Source organism: Sphaerodactylus townsendi, linkage group LG07 (assembly GCF_021028975.2).
Source record: "Sphaerodactylus townsendi isolate TG3544 linkage group LG07, MPM_Stown_v2.3, whole genome shotgun sequence".
Lineage (NCBI taxonomy): Eukaryota > Metazoa > Chordata > Lepidosauria > Squamata > Sphaerodactylidae > Sphaerodactylus > Sphaerodactylus townsendi.
Genome location: NC_059431.1, coordinates 73,785,098 through 73,808,306, shown reverse-complemented (window position 1 = coordinate 73,808,306; position 23,209 = coordinate 73,785,098). Strand labels below are relative to the sequence as shown.

Here is a 23,209-nt window from a genome sequence, read left to right as displayed (position 1 = left end):
TGCTGATTGTCTGGATTGAGACCAGGGGCAAACCAAGACCACAGGGACAGGAGGGGGAAGACCATGGGGACAGGGGGGCAAATGATTCCGGGTGCACCAGTGAGGGGTGTAAAATTACCCCCTCCTCACCCGCACCAACCCGGGGGCAGTACACAGCACCCGTCTGAGCTGCCTCCTTCCCTCCCCAGGCCCTCGGTGTGTGGGGGCGGAGGTGGCTCAGACGGGCACCACAGCAGCAGGCTGCCTCCTCGGCCGCCCACTGTGGCACCCTGCCCTCCCCTACGCCTCCGTGCAGGCCAGCTTTTGCTCTCCCCAGGGCCTGGATAGGGCAGGTGACAGTGGGGCAGCTTGGACAGGTGCTGTGACAGCAGGCCGGCCCAGGAGCTGGCCTGCCTCTGCAGTGCCCATCTGAGCCACTCCCAAACCTCAAGCGTGAGGGTGGGTGGAACCGGGGGGCACCAGGAGCAGGTATTGTCCCCGGGCGCCATTTCCCTCTAATATGCCTCTGATCAAGACCATAGATTTTCCATTATGAAGGGGCAATTTTTTAATGCCTTTATGACCCCCGGATATGTTCACTGGAGTCCTTAAGATTGATGGACATGGCTAGGTTTGTGGACATTTGACTCAGAAGAATATCCTACCACCCCTATTATTGTAGAAAAAAAATTCAAATATTACTTATGCAGATTGAGCCATTGAGAATCTGGAACTGTTTTAAATGTAAAGCGATCAGTCACATAGAAAAAAGGTTCATGAATAAATTACCCCATTCTAGTGGGATATTGATGACTCCATTCTACTAACATTGGAGCTTTTGGCAGAAGTCTGCTTGAGCCAGAGAAAGAAAGAGCCTTGGCATATAAGACTTGAGGAGTCTTGAGCCAGAACATAAGGAGTCTTGGGATACAGCCATGCTATTTTCAGAAACCTGTTCTCCATATGTCTGCATCATTATCCTAGAACAAATTTAACAAATTTCATGCACTTTGTACATTCATACTTATCACTTCATACATTCATACTTATCATTTCATACATTCTTATAACTTCCAAAGTTGAAAAGAAATTGTTTTGCACTTCACACACAATCTTAGGTTCAGATGTATTTACAAATTTGATATTGATAGTGTCCATTTGGCATTGTAGCCACACAATTTATGATAAGTGAAATTCAGTTTGTGACATTCTTTGGCTTCCAAAGTGGAATGTCAAACTGTTTGGTTCAGAAACATGGTTTCTTTTTTCACATTTATCGTAATATTTCTTAAATTAATTTATAGTTGGTCTAAAATAAGGACATGCAATTACTGTAAAACACTATCCAGTGTTTTCAGTACCTCTGATTTTTAACTTACATTAAAATTAGAGGGGTTTGAACAAATATATGGGCAGGGATACAGAACAAATAAATCTCAAACAATGTTGGTGTGTGTTGTAATGCAGGATTATAATTGCACTAACTGGAGTTCTGCATACTAAAATTCAAATGTTACTTTTTATCTTTCATGTTCAGTTTCTGTTTGCATTTTTTAAAGAAAACCTAACTAAATTTGCCAGCTTCAACTAACCCTTCTGCTTCTTTCTTCTCTTACCATGCTTGCAGAAAAGACAGGCCTACAGAAAATGGACCATGTGTCATATTAGTGGTAGTGATGATGAAAGTTAGATTAATTTGTGCTTTCTGTGTTTAATTATCAACAGCTGAATGTTGCTGCCACTTTGTGAGTGTGACAGGCACACCAAAGTTAAAATTATCGTAACTGTTATAAAATGGTGTTTTTAAATATAGGTTTTAAATTATATATCAATGAAATTTAAGCACAAATACAAATAAATTTGTTATTTAAATTGTTTTTGATGGAATAGTACTGTATTGTATGGTCATAATCTTGTGAAAATTACTTTTCAGTCAGATTTCTATGTTTATAAATAATATATTTTTGTTTACATTATTTTAACTTTATTATTTGCATTTAATATCGCTTGTATACTTTTATAGACAAGATCTCTTTTAGATGTAAATACATGTACAGTGTTGCCTTATCTGTAGGTTGTATTTATTAATGTTAAATTTTAGATTCCTTTTAGGTGTTCGAAATTATTGTCTGCATTTTCTGTAATAACAATAAATGAGTCTGTATAAGAAAATATTGATCTGTTCAAATATGCCATCATTTCTTATATAATTTTCCCAGATCATCCTTTTAAAAGGTTTGTTTTATGAACATTTATTTTTAAAAAAGTATTCATGTTTTGAATCATTTCATCCCTGATGGCATAGTTTTTATTATATTATTTGATCTAAATATCTTGTGAAAATATCTCTAGTTCAGTGGAAATCCCTAGTACTTCATATGTAGCTTGTCTTTTGAGTTCTAGAGGAAGTGGGTGCAACTGGTTATTGGTTTATTGGTTTTATATACGGGATTTTATGCTGTTTTATGATTATGTGCGCCACCCTGAGCCCTTCGGGAGAGGGCGGCATATAAATATAAAGAAATAAATAAACTGTTAGGATTCCTGCAGGTTGGGATATTTGTTCTGTAGACTAGAGCTGAACCTCTAGAATCTTGAGTAAAAATGTTTGGATGGTCAAGAGGTTCTGACATATTTGACTGAGTTCAGGAAATTTGCGTTAGTAAATGACCTGGGCTGATTCCACACGGGCCAAAAACAGTGGTGTGAAAACTGTGTGAAAACAGTATAAACTCTTTTACAGCGTTTTAAACCCTTTTACACCATTTTTACACTGCTGTTTTTGGCCCATGCGGAATCAGCCCTGGATAGTCCCAGGCTAACCTGAAGCTGAGCAAGGTTGGTCATGGCAACTATTTGGATGGGAGATCTCCAAGGAATAGAAGGATTGTGATGCAGATCAAGGCAATGCAAACCATCTCTGAACATCTCTTGCCTTAAAAGCTTTATGGGGTTGCAGCTCATTATAAGTCAGCTGTGACACTGCTCTCATTCCTGCAGGAATTTTCATACTCAGTAATAAGGCTCAAAGAGTGCAGTTAGAAAGCTAAGGGTAATTTTAACAAGTCTCCTGTTCATACATTCATTGGCCACTGACACTCCAAGATCATCAGTATTTCATAAGGTCCTTCCTTTGTACTATTTCTCACCAGAGGCATAGCAAAGGGGAAAGCACCTGGTGCACCGGTGTGTCCTCCGCCCCGTCCCACCTTGGAACGCCTTCGCCGCACCCCCACAGGGGTGCACACCCGGTGTGTCGCGCATTCCCCCCCGAGCTACGCCTCTGTTTCTCACACTGAGAAATAGTATGGTTTATGATTACATAGGAATCTGCCGGCCTGAAAGATTGACATGTTACAACATTCTCCATCATTTGAGCATAATAAAAGTTACTCAAGCTAGCGAGAAATAAACTAACTGGTAATTTTCTGGTTTAAAAGTACCAGATCTGCAATCAGGTAGTTTGTTCCCCTATCCTTTCGTGAACTTTCCCACTCTTTGCTTTCCCTCTTCCTCTGATGTGGAACCCTAGGTTTTGGGGGATGGGGAGCAGACTCTTCATTAACAGTTTCAGAGTTTTCTGATTGCCCAGTTGGATGGATAGCTACCTCTTTTAAGATTGGCTATCCCCAGTTATTAGATCCTATCTGCTGACCAGAAGGATGGTCATTGTCCAGTTTGCTAATCTTCTCCTTTTTAGCAAGAGAAATTACTATAATGGTAAGTATAGAAGACTTTGTGGTTCCACTTTGCCAGGTTACCCTTACAGTAAAGAGTGACAGATGGCCTTTACTTCCATGGTCAGTCAAAGAAATTCATTATTACAAAACAATCAGCAAACTACTCAAAGGCAATTTTGAGGGAATGAAAGCAAAGCCCTATCCGTGAACTGTAAATCAAAGACCCTTTCCACACGGGCCATTTATAGCGGCCCAGGGACAGCAAAAACGCCGTCCCTGGGCAGCCATTCCCACAGGCAGCGCTGCTGCAATGCAGCAGTGCCGTCCTGTGCAGCCCCGAGGGAGGTTTTTGGAAAGCGCCGCCTTCCCATCGGAAGGTTTTTGGAAAGTGCCTTCCCATTGGAGGTTTTTGGAAGACGCCGCCTTCCTATCAGCGCGGTATGAACTGCACCTCGCCGAAGGTGCCGCTTTCCCATCCCCCCTCCCACTCACCTCGTCCTCCAGTGTCGGTCTGGAGGGCTTCTGAGACCCGCGCATGCTGCCCTCCGACCCCTGGAGGGTAGTGCGGAGCCGCCTCTTCTGTGCTGGCCTCTGCGGAGGCCACTTGCATGCTCCCGTGCAAACAGCCCCCTCCACCGGCATATTTTCTGCCAGTGGAGCAGCGCCCTTTCTGCTGTGCGGAAAGGGCCAAAGATTAGAGAGCTACAACAGTTGCTGTTGCATGGACCAGAAAGGCAATTTACTGCAGAGATCGAAGATGCCATGGCTTGGCACTAGAGCATGTGCATAAAGATGCATGCAGAAGGTTGGAAGTTTAATTTTCAGTATCTCCATTTATAAGAATCTGGTAGTAGGTGATTTGGAAAACCTCTACTTGGGGCCCTGGGAGAGCTGCTGGCAGGCAGAATAGACTGTACTAGCCTTGATAGACCAATAGTTTGACTCATTGTTAGGCCAATTCATGTAGTCAGGAGAGGCACTATACCAAAAAAAATTGGGAGGGGGTTGGACCTCACCACCCAAGGATTGTTTATGTTCCCAGCTCTTAAAGTTAAACTTTTCAAAAAGGGAAGCATTGAAGGTTCTCCTCACAATTATGTGGAAAAAATAAATACAATAGGAACAATGAATAGCCCTTATTCCAGAAAATGGGGTAACTGTTCATATGCTTCAAGACTATGGTAGGAACAATTCAGCAAACAAATGGTAACCTTTATTGGCCTTAAGGCAAGCTCCAGACTTCTAAACCATCAGCTATGGTTGGAAATGGCAAATAATCTTTGGGTAGCGTGTGAAAACAAGACTCATTCTGCACTAGATTTTTCTGACAGAGAAATATATTGCCACTCATGTTAATTTGGAAGTTAACATCGTGTAGGCCTGCACTTAGCTTGCTTTCTCTTGGACCATAGGGTGGTTGGCAGCTATTTTCCTTAGGAAGGTGGATGACTGCATGGAGATAGGTCATAGAGATAGGAGGCTTTAGCCGGACAAGTATTCCATTATTAAGATTTTTACTTGAAATCCACTTGTTAATTTTTATGGTATCTATCAAACTTTTTATCTTTGTCTGCTCTGGGTATCTAGTTGATGCCAGCTACAGACTTCAGTTTGCCATCTACTCATTGTTCCCCCCATTTAGACAGCCTGCCTGTTATGAATTCCAGCCTGTGCATTTTCTTTAGTAGCTTCCACCTGTGGAACAGGCTGTCCGAGGAAGTGAAAGTGTATCGTCGTCAGAAGTTGTTACATGGCACTGCAAAGCTATTTTGTTTGCAAGGATTTTTAATTGGCTGTCAAGTTGGTATGTCCTGGGGAGGAAGGGTTAACTGGGATTTCACTGTACTTTGTTTTTAAATTTGTAATTGAAACGTCCCATGAATCATAAATATTTCATTCAGTAAATAATTAAATGAGTAGGACTAGTACTATAACTAAACATTTCTTTAATTCCATCACTTTACAGAATAGAAGAGATGGAGATCCTGTAGAGGTTTTATAATCCAGGTTAGGGAATAGTTGTGTTAAGCTGCAAGGACTGCTGCTAATAATATGGTAGCTCAAACTAACTGTAGTGAATACAAAGGTCCACCTTCATTCTTCTGAAGGAGTCCTGTCATGTGCTATACTTCCATGCTGTCTTCATTCAAGAGAACTATATGATGAGATGTTGGTGGCCATTAGGGGGGGATTGCTAAACAATCTCCAGCTCCAAACTCTAAATATTCCAGGCCTCAGTGTTAAAGGGGTGGGGGTAGGAGAGAAAGAATTAAAAAAAATAAAAGGATGAAGGGAAAGTAAAGCTGGTGGGAGGGGGAGGTGAAAGTTTAAAAACAGAAAGCCGAGACCAAGGAAGAAAGGCAGCTGGGGGAAGAGCAGAAAATGTGGGTGGGAGAGAAGGAAATAGGAGAGTCTACAGTCACTTCCAGGAGAAGGCAAAGACAGAAAGCAAAAAGGAGGGAATGGAAGTGATAAGATTTTTTCCAGCACATCCTCACAGGTCCCCCATTTGTGCATCATACATACATATAAATACATATGTGTAACTGTGCTACTAATGTTTCCTAATAACTACAAGGAGTGGCTGATAGTAATGCCAATCAGAATGGGGCTATATTAACTTCCTGTTGCTTTTTGCTTTGGGAAGAAATATGTGAAAATGTCTGTCTTTGTTAGGGTCGACAATTGTTCTTATTTGCTTGAAGAGAACAACAAAGAAAATTGGCAAGTCGTAGCAGGACAAGGAAGGCTAATGAGAGAGAAATAGGGCACATTGTAGCAATACAACACTGGAACCCAGTGAAAATAGTTGGGATATAATAACAGTATAATAATATACATTGGAACATTTGTAAATAAATTATGTGAATGAAGAATGTATTTAATCAGCAGTAAAGAGCAGGTTGTACAATATGTGTCTGGATATAATAGGACTAAATCAAGGTCTGGAACCCCGCAGCTCCGGAGCCGCATGCGGCTCTTTCGCCCTTGCACTGCGGCTCCGTGTGGCTTGGGTCCTCTCAGCCTCCTTCGGAGAGATGACCTAAGGGTTAATGGGAAAGAGTCACCATTCCTAGAGAGGCACAGCTCAAAGCTATCCCAAGCCACTTCCGGCTTCCCTATCCCAGCTGCCTGGTTGGCTGATGCCGGTGATGATGGCGCAGGGCGGGAGCGGAGCATTGCTGGTGGATCCTCTTGAACTGGTGAGCGGCGAAGGGCGGGGAACGGGAGGGAGTTGCAGGAGCACAGATTTTCAGCGTAACCCTAACCTCAGTCCGCCCCCATTGAATGGTGGCCAGGGGTCGACCCTGCTTTGTGTGGCCTCATTTCCCCCTCCTCCAGGTCCTTCTTGGGGGACGGGACCACATGGGGGACCCCAGCAGTGCCATCCTTAGCCATGGTTGTTGTGGGTTGCCAACTGGCGGGCAACTCCCAGGACATTTGGGCGTCAATTCTCAGAAGCTGTGGTTTTGGGGACCAGGGTGGAAGCCATGCTCAGTGAGGAATATGGCTGTTGAGTCCACCCTCCATGGCAGAATTTTTCTGGGGGGAGTTCAGCCCCCCCCCCCCCGGGAGTTGACAACCCCATTAAAGGCACCAATTTTGATCCACCATCCATGTGGAATTGCAGGGGGTTCTTTGGGGGGTCATAATCAGTGTCTTTCAACACAAGAAAAGAGAAATGTGTGAAATGGGGGTTCTATTGCTGGTCATTTGAATCATGTACAAAAACAACAGACTTTTTAACCCCCCCCCCTTTTTTTTGCTTTGATGGGTAAAATGGGCCCCAAAGAAGGGAACTTCTCCCTGCATGAGAATATATACAGTGTTATCTTCATTTTAGATGTCAAAAAGTATTTGCAGCTCCAAGTGTTTTCTTTTCCATGGGTCCAAATGGCTCTTTGGGTGTTAAAGGTTGCCAACCCCTGGGCTAAGTGGTGAAATATAACTACTTATAACTGCACCCAGTAACATCAAGATACACTTTTCTTCCTGTCCTCAATATACCATTGAGTTGGTGAGTAGAGATGGGTCATCTAAGGTCCCTCGTCCAATCCAGTGGAAAGGTTTCCTAGTGTTCATGGGAGAGAGTTAAAAGGAAAATAGTTGAAAGGATGCTCAGTACAATTTTCCTATGCCACTAAAACTAATAACTCTCTCTGTCTTTTATCTTGTTCTGAATCTTACAATCTCTTAAGACAAAAACTTTTGCAGAGGGAATGGACTGAATTGATCAATTCTGCTAAAAAGACCTGTTCACCTTTTTTTACAATTCCTTTCCAACAAAACAGGACAGCTCATTATCTGTACTTGTTAACTAATCCTAACCTGAGATGAGCTCTTACACTTTCTCGATTCAATGTTTTCTTGTCTGCAGTTCTATGTGGCAGATTCAATAATATAGAAATGAGCAAAAGTTTATGTTCCTTCAAAGATTGGCAAATTGAAACCTTGTTTCACCACCTATTTTGTTGCTCTAAGACAGAAAAAATTAGACAAATATTTTTGTCTTCCTTCACTGATACCAAATGAAATCTCTGATATATGTAGACTTCTGTTTCTGCTGGATAACTCTTTTTTAAAAAAATATTCTTTATTAAGAATTTTTAAAAAAGGAAAACAGAAATAAAAAAGAACTAAATTACATCCGTTTCATTTCTTGAATTGTTGACAATAATACTACTATAGAAAGAGAAAAGAAAGAAAACAACGAGTATTTCTGCTGGATAACTCTGATACTAAAATTTGCAAATTGTTTATTAGAAGTTCTACATAATTAATATCTTATAATTTTATCATTATCTTTCCACTCGATTTTTTAAAATATTTGTCTTTTATTATTGGAATAGTTGTATATTTTTATATGGCAATTTTATCTTACTCTATGCCTAATAAAGGCTAATAATAATTTAAAAAATAACTTTAGGTTGTCTTGAGTACAAGAACCATTTTAACATGAATATGCTCTTGGGGACACGTGCTATTAAAAATAATATCAGCACTACATAGGGAACAAAGCCTGTGATTTAATGAATTCACCACAGCTATGAACTCACCGTGGCTTTAGTCAAGACACTACCTCCATCAAAACTGTACCATGTGTAATATGAAAGTCCCTGACCTTGAAGGTTTATGCTGAGGATTATTTAGGGTGTGTATATGAAGCAGTGAGAACAGTAAAATATAATTGGTAATATTACTTTGAATTTACATAGTGGAGTCTTGTAAGGCAAAAAAAAAATTGCTATCCTTTCCTGTAAAATGCTTGATATAATTCAATACTTGAAATTTATAATATCTGATCGTTTGGAGTATTCTGAATGATTTTTCATGTTTAAATGGAAATCAGCATTTTTATTAACTTAATTTTTTCATCTCAGGAATAATCTTTTTTAATGAGGCATTTCCACAAACTTGATTTACTTAGTCTTTTTACAAGGTTTTCAAATGTTGTTTCCATTAAATGTGTACTTATACTCATTTAAAATTTAAACTTTCCCTTTCTTTAAAATATAATAGCTCTATCTTAAAATCGCCAGTTTTCTATGTGATGTGAGTAGATTGCTACAGTTGAATGTTTATACAAGGTAAACAATTATGGACTGAGTATGTGGTAGTAGATGTTCTATTTTTAAAAATATCTGAGTTTTTGTATTTGGTACCACTTACTGGTGTTTGTGCAGGAGCTGACAGTTTATCAATTTATTTAATAGTGAGATAGATAAAGGCAATGTATTTGTATCAACTTAATTTTTAGATATAACTATTCTCATCTCCCTTTGTGAAGAAAGTAGCCAATAGGCTGGGAGAGATTTATGTGATCATGTTAGCTCTAAGGCTGTATTGTTTTTAAAGCCTTATTTTTTCTGGAATCAGGAATTTTGGCTGCAACTTAGTGAGTTGCAATTAAGTGAATTCCCTCCACAGGAAAGGAATGATTGCTCAAGAGCCTGAGATGTTTCCAATGCTATGTTGGATCCATATTGTTGTACTGCTGGATGATACTCCCTTATGTGGTCTACTCATATGAGCAGGGTAATTTGGAACAGCAAACTTGCTTAGGAAGGGATCATCATTTTGATCCCATCCATGAATGGGAGGTCTACAACTTTCAGTTATTTAGTGGGCAGAAGGGAAGTAGCAAAGTCATAAGTTCACTTCTGCTACATCACACTGCTTTCATGATTACACTCCTTGCAGGTTGGCATTCATGCACAAGTGAGTCACTGATAGTTTGTCAGAACTGGCTCCAAAGTTCATGCCAGATTTAGAACCTGTTGTAAAGAAATGGATCAATGATAGAACAAACATTCCCTGGCCTCTGCTGTATGATCAGCACCTGTGACTAGTTGTGAAATTGTCTGGATTTGGGGGGGAGGGGGTAGTTCTTTGGTCTTACAGTATCTCCACTGATTAAGCAAATTACTTATGCTAATGGCAAGATGGGAAGCCAGGCCACAGGTGTTTCAGCAAAAGCAAAAAGCTTATTATTCTACAGCTATACCACAATCCAGGGCTAGCCACAAATGCAGCTTGCTTTTAAAAGCTTGCTGCATGTGTCCCTTAATGCTAACACTTTGCTTATTAGCAAACATGGCTGCCCTCTAGTGGTCCTTTAGGCTTCTGGACACTTTAGCTTATCCTTGCCATAAAGCTTTCCTTTCCACAATACCTGTACCATTTAAATGCTTGAAAAGGATAATGGTACAAAAGCACAAGTAGCTACATCAGAGCAGGATCCTAGCCCAGGGGAGATGAAGGGTGCCCCATTGTTTGGACGCTGTACTAATCATCCTAGATCATATTAAGTTTTGCTAGAAATCTAAAACATTATCTGTGCTGAATTTTGTTGACATTTTAAATTAAATTAATATGTATAAACCACTGCTTAAAACCAAGGAATTTTCTTAATATGAAACATCGTAGATCTCAGAGCAGCTATTGTAATGAAGGTATGAGGACAGTGAGTTGCTGATGAGTGTAGTATATATGTAAAACAGATTTTTTTTGACAAAAATCTATCCATGTGGGTTTTTTAAGTTCTCATAAAAAGTTGAAATCAATAATGTTGTCTAATCTAGAATAAATTACCCTTCTCTAGGCCATTGTATACATGTTTCTTTTTCTTTTTAGAATATTGAAAATGGAAGATTTGCAAAACTGAGATACTTTACTCATGCCATGATTAATAATACAGATTTGCTGATGGTAACAAAAAGGTACGGTTTTTCTTTTGTCTAAACTGCATACCCGGCTTCACTTTTAGCACATATGAGGATCAGATGGATCATTTTCATATTTCCCAGTAAGTGCTAAATCAAGAAGGTACTTGCATCTACGAAAGTATAGATTCTTCAGTTGAATATAATGGATTGGTTCTGCTGACTGTGGAACCTTTGTCCTGTGGAAGCAGCCTTTATCCAGCATAAGAGATGTGTTCCATTGATAAAAGGATCCCTGCCCCAGAGGAGAACTCCACCAGTGGAGAAAACAGAATTTTTGAATCCAAACCTATATATTTTAAAAGTGTGAAAAAGTAGTGGCCAGTTTTCCCCTTTCTTCAACACACTCCTTTAGCAGCTTTGCTATAATTAAGGTTGCAAGAGGAGTTGAGAATGTTAGTGTGGAAGTCTGAAACTGAATACATGAGAGTTCAAATATCATATCAGCGACTTGTCTGAGTCTTTGAATATACTTAAAACAGCTATTGAATACCAGCCATAACACTGAATGACAAACTCATGGTGCAAGCCTTCATTTTAGAAAATTCAAAGTTTTTATTTATTTTTTACTTATTATTGAGTTTTATATACTGCCCTACGCCCGAAGGGCTCTGGGCGGTGTACAGCATAACTTCATGACAAATACAAGCAAAACAGATGGAGCAAATAACAATTACAAGATATAATAAATAACACAGGCTCCATTAACTATAAGAGACTAAAAACCCAATTAAAATACAGCGGTCAGTACATTAAAGCAACGTCCAGCGATAAAAGCCTCATTAAAACCTTGCCAAGGAGGAGGGGGGAACAGTGGGCCCCATTGATGTCAAAGGGACCCCAGATCTAAGGAGAATGAAAGGGGGCACTCCAATCATTGGCTGGTCACTCCAAAGGCCCAGTGGAACAACTCAGTCTTGCCGTAAAGGCCCTGGCCCGAGTGGAGGCCAGCCGCATCATTGAGGGGCCGGGAACCACCAGCAAATTGGCCTCTGCCAAGCACAGAGGTCGAGCAGGGTCATATGGGGTAAGTTGTTTTTATAAAGTTGTGTTTCTAACAGGTTATAGAATCAAGCAGTTACAAAACTCAACTTTTTTGCAGAATTAAAACATTAGCACTTTACTAAAAAAAATCATGCTCACTTTTATGCTTTGGTTGCTGTTGGGTTTTTCAATATATAAAATAATGTAGAATTACTTCTTCACAGTCGCTATCCTTCAATTAAATGCAAAAATCTTCCTGCAGAGAAGAACAATTTTTCCTCAAAGCTAATGTGTTCTTTCAAAATGTTGTTAATTTTTATAATGTACTAGCTGGCCCGGCCATGCTTCACAGTGGCTCCCCGTGGGGGGGTTAGGAAGGGCGGCAAGGCTCGCTGGACAGCTGGGGCACAGGTCGAGGGCGTGCACAAGACCCGTTGGGGCTTGCTGCTGGCACGCACCGGGAGGCTCCTGTCCAAGGCCCAGCATCTGGTGGGAAACAATCAAAGCGACCCCCACGGCGGCGCCCCCCACCAGAGTTGTCTTGCTGCGTGGTTCGCTGTGGCTTGGGGGGGTTAGGAATTGAAGGGAGGAGGAAGGGGAGAGGCGTACCGGTTGTGTGCTGCACCGTGGCTGCGAACACTCCTCCTTCCTCTTCCTGTGTCTGGAGCAGGCGGTTTCGCACGGCGTGAATGCGCACGCCACGCATAAAGTGGGCAATCCATGCCCCCAGGCCCAGCGGGCTCTCATTGGTCCGCCAGGGGTTTGGGGAAGGTGCGTTTTACTGGGCTCAAGAGTGACCTCAGAGCCCAGTGAAGCTGCCGAAACATGCCAGGGAACGGACGTCGTGGGCAAATTTGGGAGGATTCAGTCCAGCAGTTCCTGCATTAGGGCGTGAGTAAAAAACTCATGGTTAGCTTTTTATATATATATAGATGTAGTGCTCCGCCTTCACTACCTGCCATCCGAACGCTCCCTTGTCTCATTGACACTACAGGACACGCAGGCTAACCCCTGGTTTTCTCTAATCGAGAGAAAGATTATTTCCATCAGCCTGCCTATTGAATCACTCTACCTAATGTCCTACTCAGAAGCGTACAATAGGCTCAGAGATCAGCTTTTAGATCTAGAATTTGCAAATTTGCATCTAACAGCCAAACAAACCTGCTCTCCAACACAACTCTTAATTCCATTTGAGCAGAGACCTATGGCCTATTACCTCCATACCTTAACGAACCCACGAGCAAGGAGAGCCCTCACCATTGCGCGTTTTAACATTATGTCCTCTGCCCTATTAAAGGGTAGTTTCAGCAATTTAGATAAATCCGCAAGGTTATGCAGTTGCAAACTCAATGTGGTTGAAACCCTGACTCACCAACTCTTGCACTGCACCAGATTTGATAACATCAGATCTAAATATACCAACCTACATTTTTTTCTTTCAATCTGGGCTGCCTGATCTGACTAGGTTATCTCTAATGTTAAACAACTCGGACCCTGGTCTTTGTGAAGAGATCGCCAATTTCATTGCGGAGATAGTTGAGAGTTCCCAGTAGAACGTATTTGTTGTGCTCCCCGTAGGGCCTTTTATCTATCATGTATCCATGCAATTGTTCCCGATTCATGTAACTTTTTTCTGAATATGCCAATAAAGGCTTATGTATGTATGTATATATAGATGTAGTTAGGTTTAGTAAAACAGTGTTTCCTCTTTATGGTCTTTCTGTGCTTCCACACAGAGATGACTGACAAGCTTGTACTGGAGTTCCTACAGATCAGAGCATACCTCCCCTTCCTCCTCAAAGTCAAATGCAGCAAAAGCCCTCATGACTTCTGAGGAGACCGCTAATCTCTCTAACACTGGAAAATCTGCCTCCTGTTCAGATTGGCAGTTCTCCAGAAGACTTGGAAAGTCTTGCCTGGAAAGGTTTCATCAAAGACAACTTAGAAATGGAATTGATTCCAATCACCAGTTGAAGTCCATCAGGAGGGGGTGGGGGAGAGAATTCACTATCAGCCACAGTTAACAGTTTCAAAACCAACTAAGCACAATTTTGATACTATACCAGGAAATGTTCTCTTCAGGAACAGGGTGTTGCCGTTCAGCCTTTCCGCTATGCCCAGGGTTTTCACCAAGCACACGGCAGTCAAAGGATAACAGCCTTCCTACATAGACCATGAAGGAGTGAAGTCTGAATGTTTACCCATAATTGTTGTCTTCAGGTGGCCACTTGTGCATTCACACAACCCAGCCACCTTCCCTACATCTACCTTCAACTTGCTGCAATGTCATCTTATCATTTTGGAAAGAAGTGAGCAGGAAGGAGTTACGCCTGTACTCTGATTGTGCACAGTCTAAAACTGCATGCCAGAGGGAAAGTAACTCTCTTGCCAGAATGCTAGCTCTAGATTTTTCTAAATCATTGTCTCTGGGTAGGCACGAAGCCAGACAGTGTGAATGCACAAATGACCACTTGAAGAATCACTGTTACAACTAAGTGGCCTATCTTTATTAATCATTATGCAAATTGTTCTTTATTTTATGTTACCTTTAATATTCAGTTGACTAATCTTTTAAAAAAGAAAAAAGAATTAAGTTTAGCAAGTCTTCTTGAGCAAATTGTCAGTTGTGTGTAGATATCATTCCAGCACTGAAAGAATTTAAAACTGAGTAAAGAGTAGTGAAGCTGGGGCAATAATCCCACCATAATGCTCATGAGTGTCGTAATAATCACCCATGTGCATCCCAGTTTCTTCTTCCCCAAAGCAAAGGGACATTCCTGGTTTTACTGCACTCCAGTGGATTGTCAGATTCTTCAAAAATGTTCAGAATGCATGATCCCTGTATCTATAGGAAGCACCATTTCGAAACAGCTACCTGTATCATAGAAGGGTGCTTAATTCTGGACCATTCTTTCATTTTTACTGAATCTCTCCCTATGTTGTGATTAGATGCATACCCCATGGCAGCTGTTTGGTTGCATTGCCCACTGATTGTTCTTAAAATTCCAAAAATGCCCACAGGTCGTACAAGGTTAGGGTACAGCACATTCCTGCCTGGAAATTAAGATCACAGGGAAAGGCCCTCCTGACTGTCCACCAATCAGATAAAGTTGTCTGATAGCCACCTGAGAGAGAACCTTTCAGTGGCAGATTTATGATTATGGAATGACCTCTCAGGGAGTGAGCCTGGCCCTCTCACTTTTGATCTTCAGGATGCAACCGAAGTCAGTTTTATTTAGAACTTCACTTGACTACTTTTGTTGTTAATTTTTGGTAATCCTTATTGAGATTTTAAACTTTGGTCTCTTATGTGTTTTTTATCATTGGTTTATTTACATTGTAAGCTGCCTTGAGTTCCACACAGTAGAAAGATGGCTAAACAAACTCGGAACAAACTAGAAACAAACTAGGGGCTACTTAAAACTTTTTTTAAAAAAAATCAAGGGTTATGCTATGGTTGTATTTCTTGTACAGATCTAACATTTTCTTCTCCTGTGTTTAGTGGAATATTGTTTGTGACAAAAGGCACATTTGGACAGTTAACATGTGAATGGCAGTATTCATATGATGAATTTACCAAAGAGCCATTCATTGTTGATGGACGGAGATTGCGCATTGAAGCAAAGGTATGATTATGTGAAAAATGATTTAGTGAAAAATGTTACTTTTTATTAAATAATATTTTAATGGGCAAATCCCCATCCCCAGAACATTCCAAAATTTAAATGAGGCAAAAAAATACTTCTTTCGTATGATGGCATTAAACAGCAGCCAGTGTCCCAAGCTAAATGAATAATTACCAAAATTATAAAACTAGTAAAAAGGCAGGGGCTTGTGAAAAGCCACAGTTAAGTAAATATGGGACATTATTCTTCTGCGTCCTGTATCCACTTCATGCTGTCATTGCCTTCACCTTCCTCTGTGACCTCTGGAGAGTCTTCTTTGAGATGTCAACGTATATTTTGTAGGGCTACAGTATCTTGTCCAATCTTTTGGCACTTGAACAGTTTAAGATGTGGCGTGGAAATGAAATTCTTTGTAAGACTTTCCAAATACTTAGTTTTCCTTCAGCTAGGAGTATTCCCCAAGTACTTTAATTATGTTTCTGTGGCAATTATGATTCTGTGTGCAATTACAATTAGCTTCCTTTCCTCGCCCTGCCCCCCTTTTTGTCATTATAGAGCATTTAGAGGCATTACTCACATTTCTGGTTTAAATCTAAATTTATAACTCAGTATAAATATCATTTTATTATAAATTTTGTACCAAAATTTCTTTGCCACCTTCTCCTAGGTAGGTAGGTATCTTTGAAGAGTTTCAGTTGGAAAGTAGGATAAGAAATTTTAAAAATAAATTATTTTCAAGTGATGTAATATGGAATGGATGGAAAGTAAGAATGAACATAAATTATTCATAGTGTTGTTAGCCAAGAGAAAATGTTTTTAAATAAACTTTTAAAAAAGAAACCTTGGGTCATAGTATGAACTTTTGTCACAGTAAATCAAAAGACTGATGCTTGCTTTGAAAAGTTGATTTCCAGTTGTAATGATCAACTTTATTTTGTAGGAACGAGTTAAATCCGTATTCCATGCCAAAGAATTTGGAAAAATAATTAATTTTAGAACATCAGAAGATGCCAAGGTGTGTAGCACAGACCACAGATACTGATATATTACTATCACAATTGACACATGTTTGTTTGGATGTCATAAACAATCACAGTCCTGCATCATGCTTTCTGTTTGCATGCTGGTACATTGTCTCTTTTGAAAGGTGAGAGTTGAGAGAGCTGCCCTAGTTTGTAATTGGTTGAATACCGTCTAGTTAGTGCAGTTGTAATGTAGTCATTATAGCTACTTAAAGTATAAAATAAACTGTTCCTTGGACTCCCTGGTAGACCAGACTTCATATCAACTGTCTGGAGCTCTGAACCAATTTCCTGACAATTCAGTTATTCGAGGAGCAGAGCATGTGTTGTCATGTCCCTATCTGCCTGAAGAACATGGCAATGAAGATATATCTCAAGAAACAGAGAGATTTGAGATCATTGGCCCTGCATCAAGAGACATCCAAGATACTTAGTGGGCAGAGACACGTCTTCTGTCCTTGAAAGTAGAACATGTCAAAGGAAAGCTGTGCATAGAGGATGATTGGCTCAGCCCTCAGGACCTTCAGGAAGGAGAGTGGTCACTGGAAAAAGTGGTGTTTTGGAGCATCACCCACAAGATGGGATTGTCAAAGGTGGACCTGTTTACATCACCCCAAAATCACCAACTTCCAAGATTTTTCATGAGATCCCACCTGCTGAAAGCAGAAGCAACAGATGCACTGACATCAAACTGGCCCAAGGGATTAATATATACCTTCCTGCCAGAAAAGTCTGGGAACAGCAAGCAGAGGTGCTGTTGGTGGCCCCCTTTTGGTCAAGGAGGTCTTGGTTTTTGACATTACAAAAACTGGCCTCGAAACCGTCCTTCAGACTTCCTCATCATTGGAATCTCCTTCAACAGGCATCTCTCCTGCACCCCAACCTAGACAAGTGGCAGCTAGCCATCTGGAACAGTGCATTTTCTCAAACCTAGGTTACACTTCACAGGTGACAGAGACCATCCTTGCCTCCAGGAAAAAGGCTTCCCATATGATTACACTTAGAAAGTGTTGGTACGATGGTGCAGAAGGAAGGGTCACCCATACTTCCCCAAGTGGCCAACATTCTTCAGTTCCTACAGGATTACATTCTAGTTGGATTGAGATCTTCCTCCTTCACAGACAAGTGACAGTGAATGCATTGGTGGTCTCACTCCTAAAAAGTCATTCAATGTCAAAAGTCATTCAATGTCAAAAGTCATTCAATGTCCTCATGTGGCTAGATTCCTTAAAGGAGTGGTGACCAATGATACTCCACAAATGCACTGTTTTCCTACTTGGAGATTAAATACACTGCTCACTTTATTAACCAGATCTCCATTTGAACCAGCAAAGGACGTCCATCTGAAATTTTTCAGAATGAATGTCACATTCCTAGTAGCGGTTATGTCCACAAGACAAGTATCAGAATGGGGGCTCTTTCCAAAAAACCAAAATTGTGTTTTTTCCACCAGGATAAGGTAGTGCTCCAAACTGACATGCTGTTCCATCCTAAGGTAGATTTCAGATTCCACCATCAACTGAAGATTTTCTTACCTACCTTCTGGCTGGATCCCAAACATCCGAAGGAAACACTGTGGCACAACCTAGATGTCCATAGGGCACTGAAAGCCTACATTATCAGAACACAGAATTTTAAGAAAACTGATCCATTATTTGTGTCCATTTCTGCCCCAGCAAAGGATTTAAAATTTCTGCACCTACAATTAGTAAATGTATAAGGGAATACATAGCAGGAAGCATACAGAGGCAGTAAAATAGAGCCACCTGCTAAAATTATGGAATACTCTGTGAAGCACAGCTGCGAATGTTGCCCTGATCATGAATGCTTCTATGGAATGCTTTTCCATAGAACCTGCAAGGCAGCAACATGGTCAATTGTGTCCACCTTCATTCAGCTACAAGATCAATGCATATAGTTAATTTGTTTATTTGATCTTTGATCATTGCGTCCTGCAACCTGTGTTGGGAGTAGACAATGATAGTCCACCCAATAAAAATTGGAACAGCTCTGGGAGGCCCCAGAAAGATGTCCTCTGTGATGCATACAGAAACTTAGGCAGCTTCAAGAAATAGAATGTTGAGAGCCCAAAGAGTTAACATGGAACTCCATATGATTGGCTAGACAGCTGCAGAGCATTATTAGCCAGAGCACTGAGAGCTTTGAGGAGAACTGAATTGAATGCCAGAGGGAACAGGTGTTCTGTTAGAGCCCCATTCTGTCGTGGCTGAGGACTAGTTCTAAGTGAGCTGAGCTACTCTAATTGTCAGGAAGGACAGAGTCTGTGCCAAGGTCCCGGAGTTAACCACAACACAGTGACATTGATTAATCACATTGGTGGCTTGATTCATTTATCTGAGGAGAACTCAGATAAATATCTGTCCCAGATATGGGACAGTGAAGCTCCTGAGGGTGGTAGAGTTTTGAAGGAGAGAAAGAATTGGGTTTTCTGGGGGAAAGGCACAAGTCCTGCTCTGAGAAGCACTGTGTGAGAGACACACTCTAGAAGAGAGACTGTCTTTGAGTTAGTGGGTAGAAGTAAAGGTTTAGCACATAAACTAGAAAGCCTAACAGAAACCTATACTAGTGGGTTCATATTCTGCGTGTACTTAAAGTGACAGTAACAACTTGAAGGCACTGAAGTTAATTTATATCAACTGTAAAAAGATACTGAAATAACTTGTATATAGTAACCCCTTAAAATCAGCTTCTTGTATATGTGTGTGTATTTATATACATATCTTTTTATCCTTTGCGAGAAAAACTTTCTGGTTCAGTTCTTGTAAATGATTCTTTGTTTAACTTTATAAGCCTCTGGAGCCAGTTTATTATTATTTTATTTTCTGACTTTAAGGAAAAGGTTATTTATGTGTCTCTGCAGAGCTGTTAACCTTCCTGTCTGCAAAGTGCCCAAGCTGAACAGCTAAAGAACACTCTTATTGTTTGATTTAATTTGTAGAAGTGGGAAAACACAAAGTGTATACAAAAATTCTAAATCACCACATGCACGCTACTGCATAGTGATAGTGACAGACAAAAGGGTTGCTCAGTCAAGGTATAACTGACCATTAGAATTTTGGAGGGAAAAAATCCTCAGGGCACAAGGCAGTGGGAAGACTTAAGAGCACCAACAACCCTCCCTTTGTCATATCCTGCAGCTCAGGGGGAAAATGACCATTGGTCCTTTCCTATAAAGGGTTCTTCTTCCCTGAGCATCTGCGGACATGTCCTCCCTCAATCATCACTGTTAAGACAAGCAACTATTTTGACTAACCTTTCACTGTTGTGAGTTCTTTTTCCTGTTTTTTTTAGTCACTTTTATGTGGACTCTATTTGTTAAAACTTCTGACATTACTTAAGGGTTAGTACAGCTTTTTGGGTGCCAGAACTGGGGAATTCTGGGTAAATGCCACTGAACACAGGAAACAGAAAGATCCTGTTCCTGCCTCTCTGGTGAATTGGGGAAATTACCTAAAAAGATGGCCTCCAACACTCAGAGAAGGACCCTTCACACATAAGGACCAATGGTCATTCTGAGGACATGAGAAGACAAAGGTCTCCATGTGAAATGAACAACTTGCTGAGTTTATTTTGAAAATGGGCTGGCTTGCACATGGCAAGCACAAGAGAGGGAAGGTTTTAGGGGTCCATGAGAAATGTTAAATCAAAATGGAGTTGCTTAAGTCTGAGAAGTGCTGTCAATATAATGATTTGTTCAGCAATGTTTCTGTGTTAAACATATAAAGAATATACTTTAAAAACAATTTTCCACCTGGTTTTCTACAGTGGATCCTGTCTAAGCTGGAAGAAGTAAGAGAAAGCCACAGTCAATGATGGCCACCTGTTCAAGATCTGAAGATTCACAGAAAAATGGATTGCACAATTCAAAATATTTACATTTTAATTGCTGCTTGGAATTTGATGCTATTTTGAATACAAAGAATATGAAACTTTTGAATGATCAAAACTGACATTGAATCTTCCACACCGATTGAGCGAAAATGGCTACCTTGGTCAGTGTAGTGCAAGCTATTCTACAGCTGAAACTCTGCCAAATTTTGGCTTGTTCAACTTTTACTTATAAAAAACCTCAAGTATTTAAAACTAGAGTATAAAAATTATTTTTTCCCCTTGTTTATTGTGCCAAGATCTATACAGACTAAAGTGTAAAGCAATCTTGTGATTTTATGTGGTAATAGTTTCGGTTTCTAAAGTCTACACTTTAGTTCTATCCATTTTTTTAAACTTGCTACCATTGGTATATCACACACTAATACTTACTGAAATTCAGTTAAATTCTTCAGGGAATGACTGATTTAACCAGCACTGCTCTTATAGTTTGAATGACTTTGCTGACCAGCTAACTCAAAAGAAATCTTTTTGTTTACTACTATATATCATGAGGTTATTAGTTTTTTTATAAGAATAAACCGTTTTTGGTACTGTACTATCATTTTTAGCATTCACTTTTTATATGATACAAAAAATTAGTGAGGGGTTCTAGTACCTCATGGGTGTAAATGTACACATACAAAGATGTGTACTTATTTTATGTTTACTTATAACCTGACTAGAGAGATGTGCCTTTGCAGTAGTGCTTTGATTGGCATGATCTTTACTTTCTCATGATCCACAGAGTGACAAAAATCATGTTAAAATAGCATGTTCCGCAATAGTACTTTAGCAGTTTTCTTTGGATTTATACTATTATAAGCCAATTCAGCTTAAATTCCAGGACCATGCTAATTGCATCATCTTCAATAGAAAATACCATAGAGATTCTTCATTAACACTTGATTTCAGCTTAAATGCTAAACAATTTGTAACTTTTTTTAATAGAGACCTGTTAAAAAATCTGAACAATTACTGAACTTTGGGGGAGAGGGGTGCACAAAAAAACGCCATGTTTTTTAAATGATTATGTTAGGCTATATTGTAATGCCTATGAACCTGTCTGGATGAGCTGATTGGTGAAAGGGAAAAGGAAATCAAATGTATGTAAATGTATTGCCTAATTTAGATTTGAAGAACCTGGATGGTTTGATGCATGCAGTAAGTATCTATTGCCAAAATATTCTTTCTGAACTGTAGGGGGATATGTTGTTAGTGCAGTTGGTCCTCCTGAAATTGCTGGTGGTGCTTGAGCTACCCAAACTGTAGCTTTGTTGTAAAAGCTAAAATATAAATGGCATGCTGAACTTTAATTGTATGTATTTATTTATACATAGTCTCATTTGCACCATTAGTTAACCCTTCCACTGGTTATAGTAATACATTGCAGTTTCCCCCTTAACGCATTACTCTTTTCTATACCATCTGTAAATTAAATGAATCATTGGAGCGTTGTGTGGTTTCCGGGTTGTATGGCCTTGTTCGCCTGTATCTGTGGCTGCCATCTTCAGAGGATCTGATGGTAGTAAAGCAAGTGGAGTATATATACCTGTGGAATGTTCAGGGGGGAGAAAGAATCATTTGCCTGTTAACAAGTGTAAAGGGTGCAATTAGCAAGTTTGATTTGCAACCCTTTACATTGATTTGCACCCTTTACATTGCACCTAATTGCACTTGAGTGTAAATGCTCAGCTGTGATAGGATATCCAGATGAAGCTAGGCAGATTTCCCATTGTTAAGTTACACAGGCCAGCTTCCACTTGGCACTTTCAGTAATGATTCATTTATTGTCGAAGGCTTTCATGGCCGGAATCACTAGGGTGTTTGTGGTTTCTGGGCTGTATGGCCGTGGTCCAGTAGCATTTTCTCCTGATGTTTTGCCTGCATCTTCAGAGGATCTGATAGTAGTAAAGCAAGTGGAATATGTATACCTGTGGAATGTCCAGGGTGGGAGAAAACCATTTGTATTGGTTAAGAAGTGTTAAGAGTGCAATTAGCAAGTGTGATTTGCTGGTGCTGTTCATACCGCACCGGCGGGAAGACGGCGCTTTGCAAAAAACCTCACTTGTTGAGTGAGGTTAAAAGCGACGCCTTCACTCCCCTCCCAGGTGGCCAGGACGGCGCTGCTGCGATGCAGCAGCACCTCCTGTGTGAACAGCAGCCCTGGGATGGTGTTTTTTGCCGTCCCTGGGTCGCTGTATTTCGCCCGTGCAGAAAGAACCAACTCTGCTTGCCCCTTCTCTCACTTCTAGACTCCAGGCAGGCAGCCAGTGTAATGTAATGATCAAGAGTGTCAAAGTAGTATTGGGAGAGCCAGGTTCAAATCCCCACTTGTGCCATGAAAGCTCATTAGGTGACCTTGGATCAGTCTCATTTTTTTAGCCTTATATACCTCACTAGGTAGAATCCCCTTTGGGGAGAAAGGTGGAGTATAAATAAATAAATAAATAAATCTCTGAATAATAAGGCAGCAGGCAGTTCTCTCGAAGCCAGCCATTTAGGGCTTTAAAATTAAAAACCAGTACTATGATTTGTACCCATAAATAAACTGGCAACCAGCACAGAACTTTCAATAGCCCAGTTGCTGCATTTTGTATGGGCTGAAGATTTGGGACCATTTTCAAACGCAGCCCCACATACAGTTCATTACAGGACTCTAACCTGGATACAATCAGGGCATGGATCACTATGCCCAGACCAAGCTTTTTCAGAAACACTCAAGCAACCATATCAGACAAAACCAATAAAATGCACTAAATGCCACAAAGGACAAACTGAGCTCCCAGCCAGGATCCAGGCCAGGA

The 23,209-nt window shown here is 40.4% G+C and overlaps 1 protein-coding gene across 1 annotated transcript in view; it reads left to right on the top strand.

Moving 5' to 3' along the window:
- VPS13A (vacuolar protein sorting 13 homolog A) overlaps positions 1-21,854 on the top strand; it is a 151,736-nt gene extending 129,882 nt beyond the window's left edge. Inside the window, exons 66-69 of the mRNA XM_048504374.1 lie at positions 10,794-10,879; positions 15,369-15,492; positions 16,433-16,507; positions 20,301-21,854. Of these exons, the coding sequence (XP_048360331.1) occupies positions 10,794-10,879; positions 15,369-15,492; positions 16,433-16,507; positions 20,301-20,348 (333 nt within the window). The 3' untranslated portion in view covers positions 20,349-21,854. The remainder of the gene's footprint in view (positions 1-10,793; positions 10,880-15,368; positions 15,493-16,432; positions 16,508-20,300) is intronic.
- Positions 21,855-23,209: the final 1,355 nt, after the last annotated feature.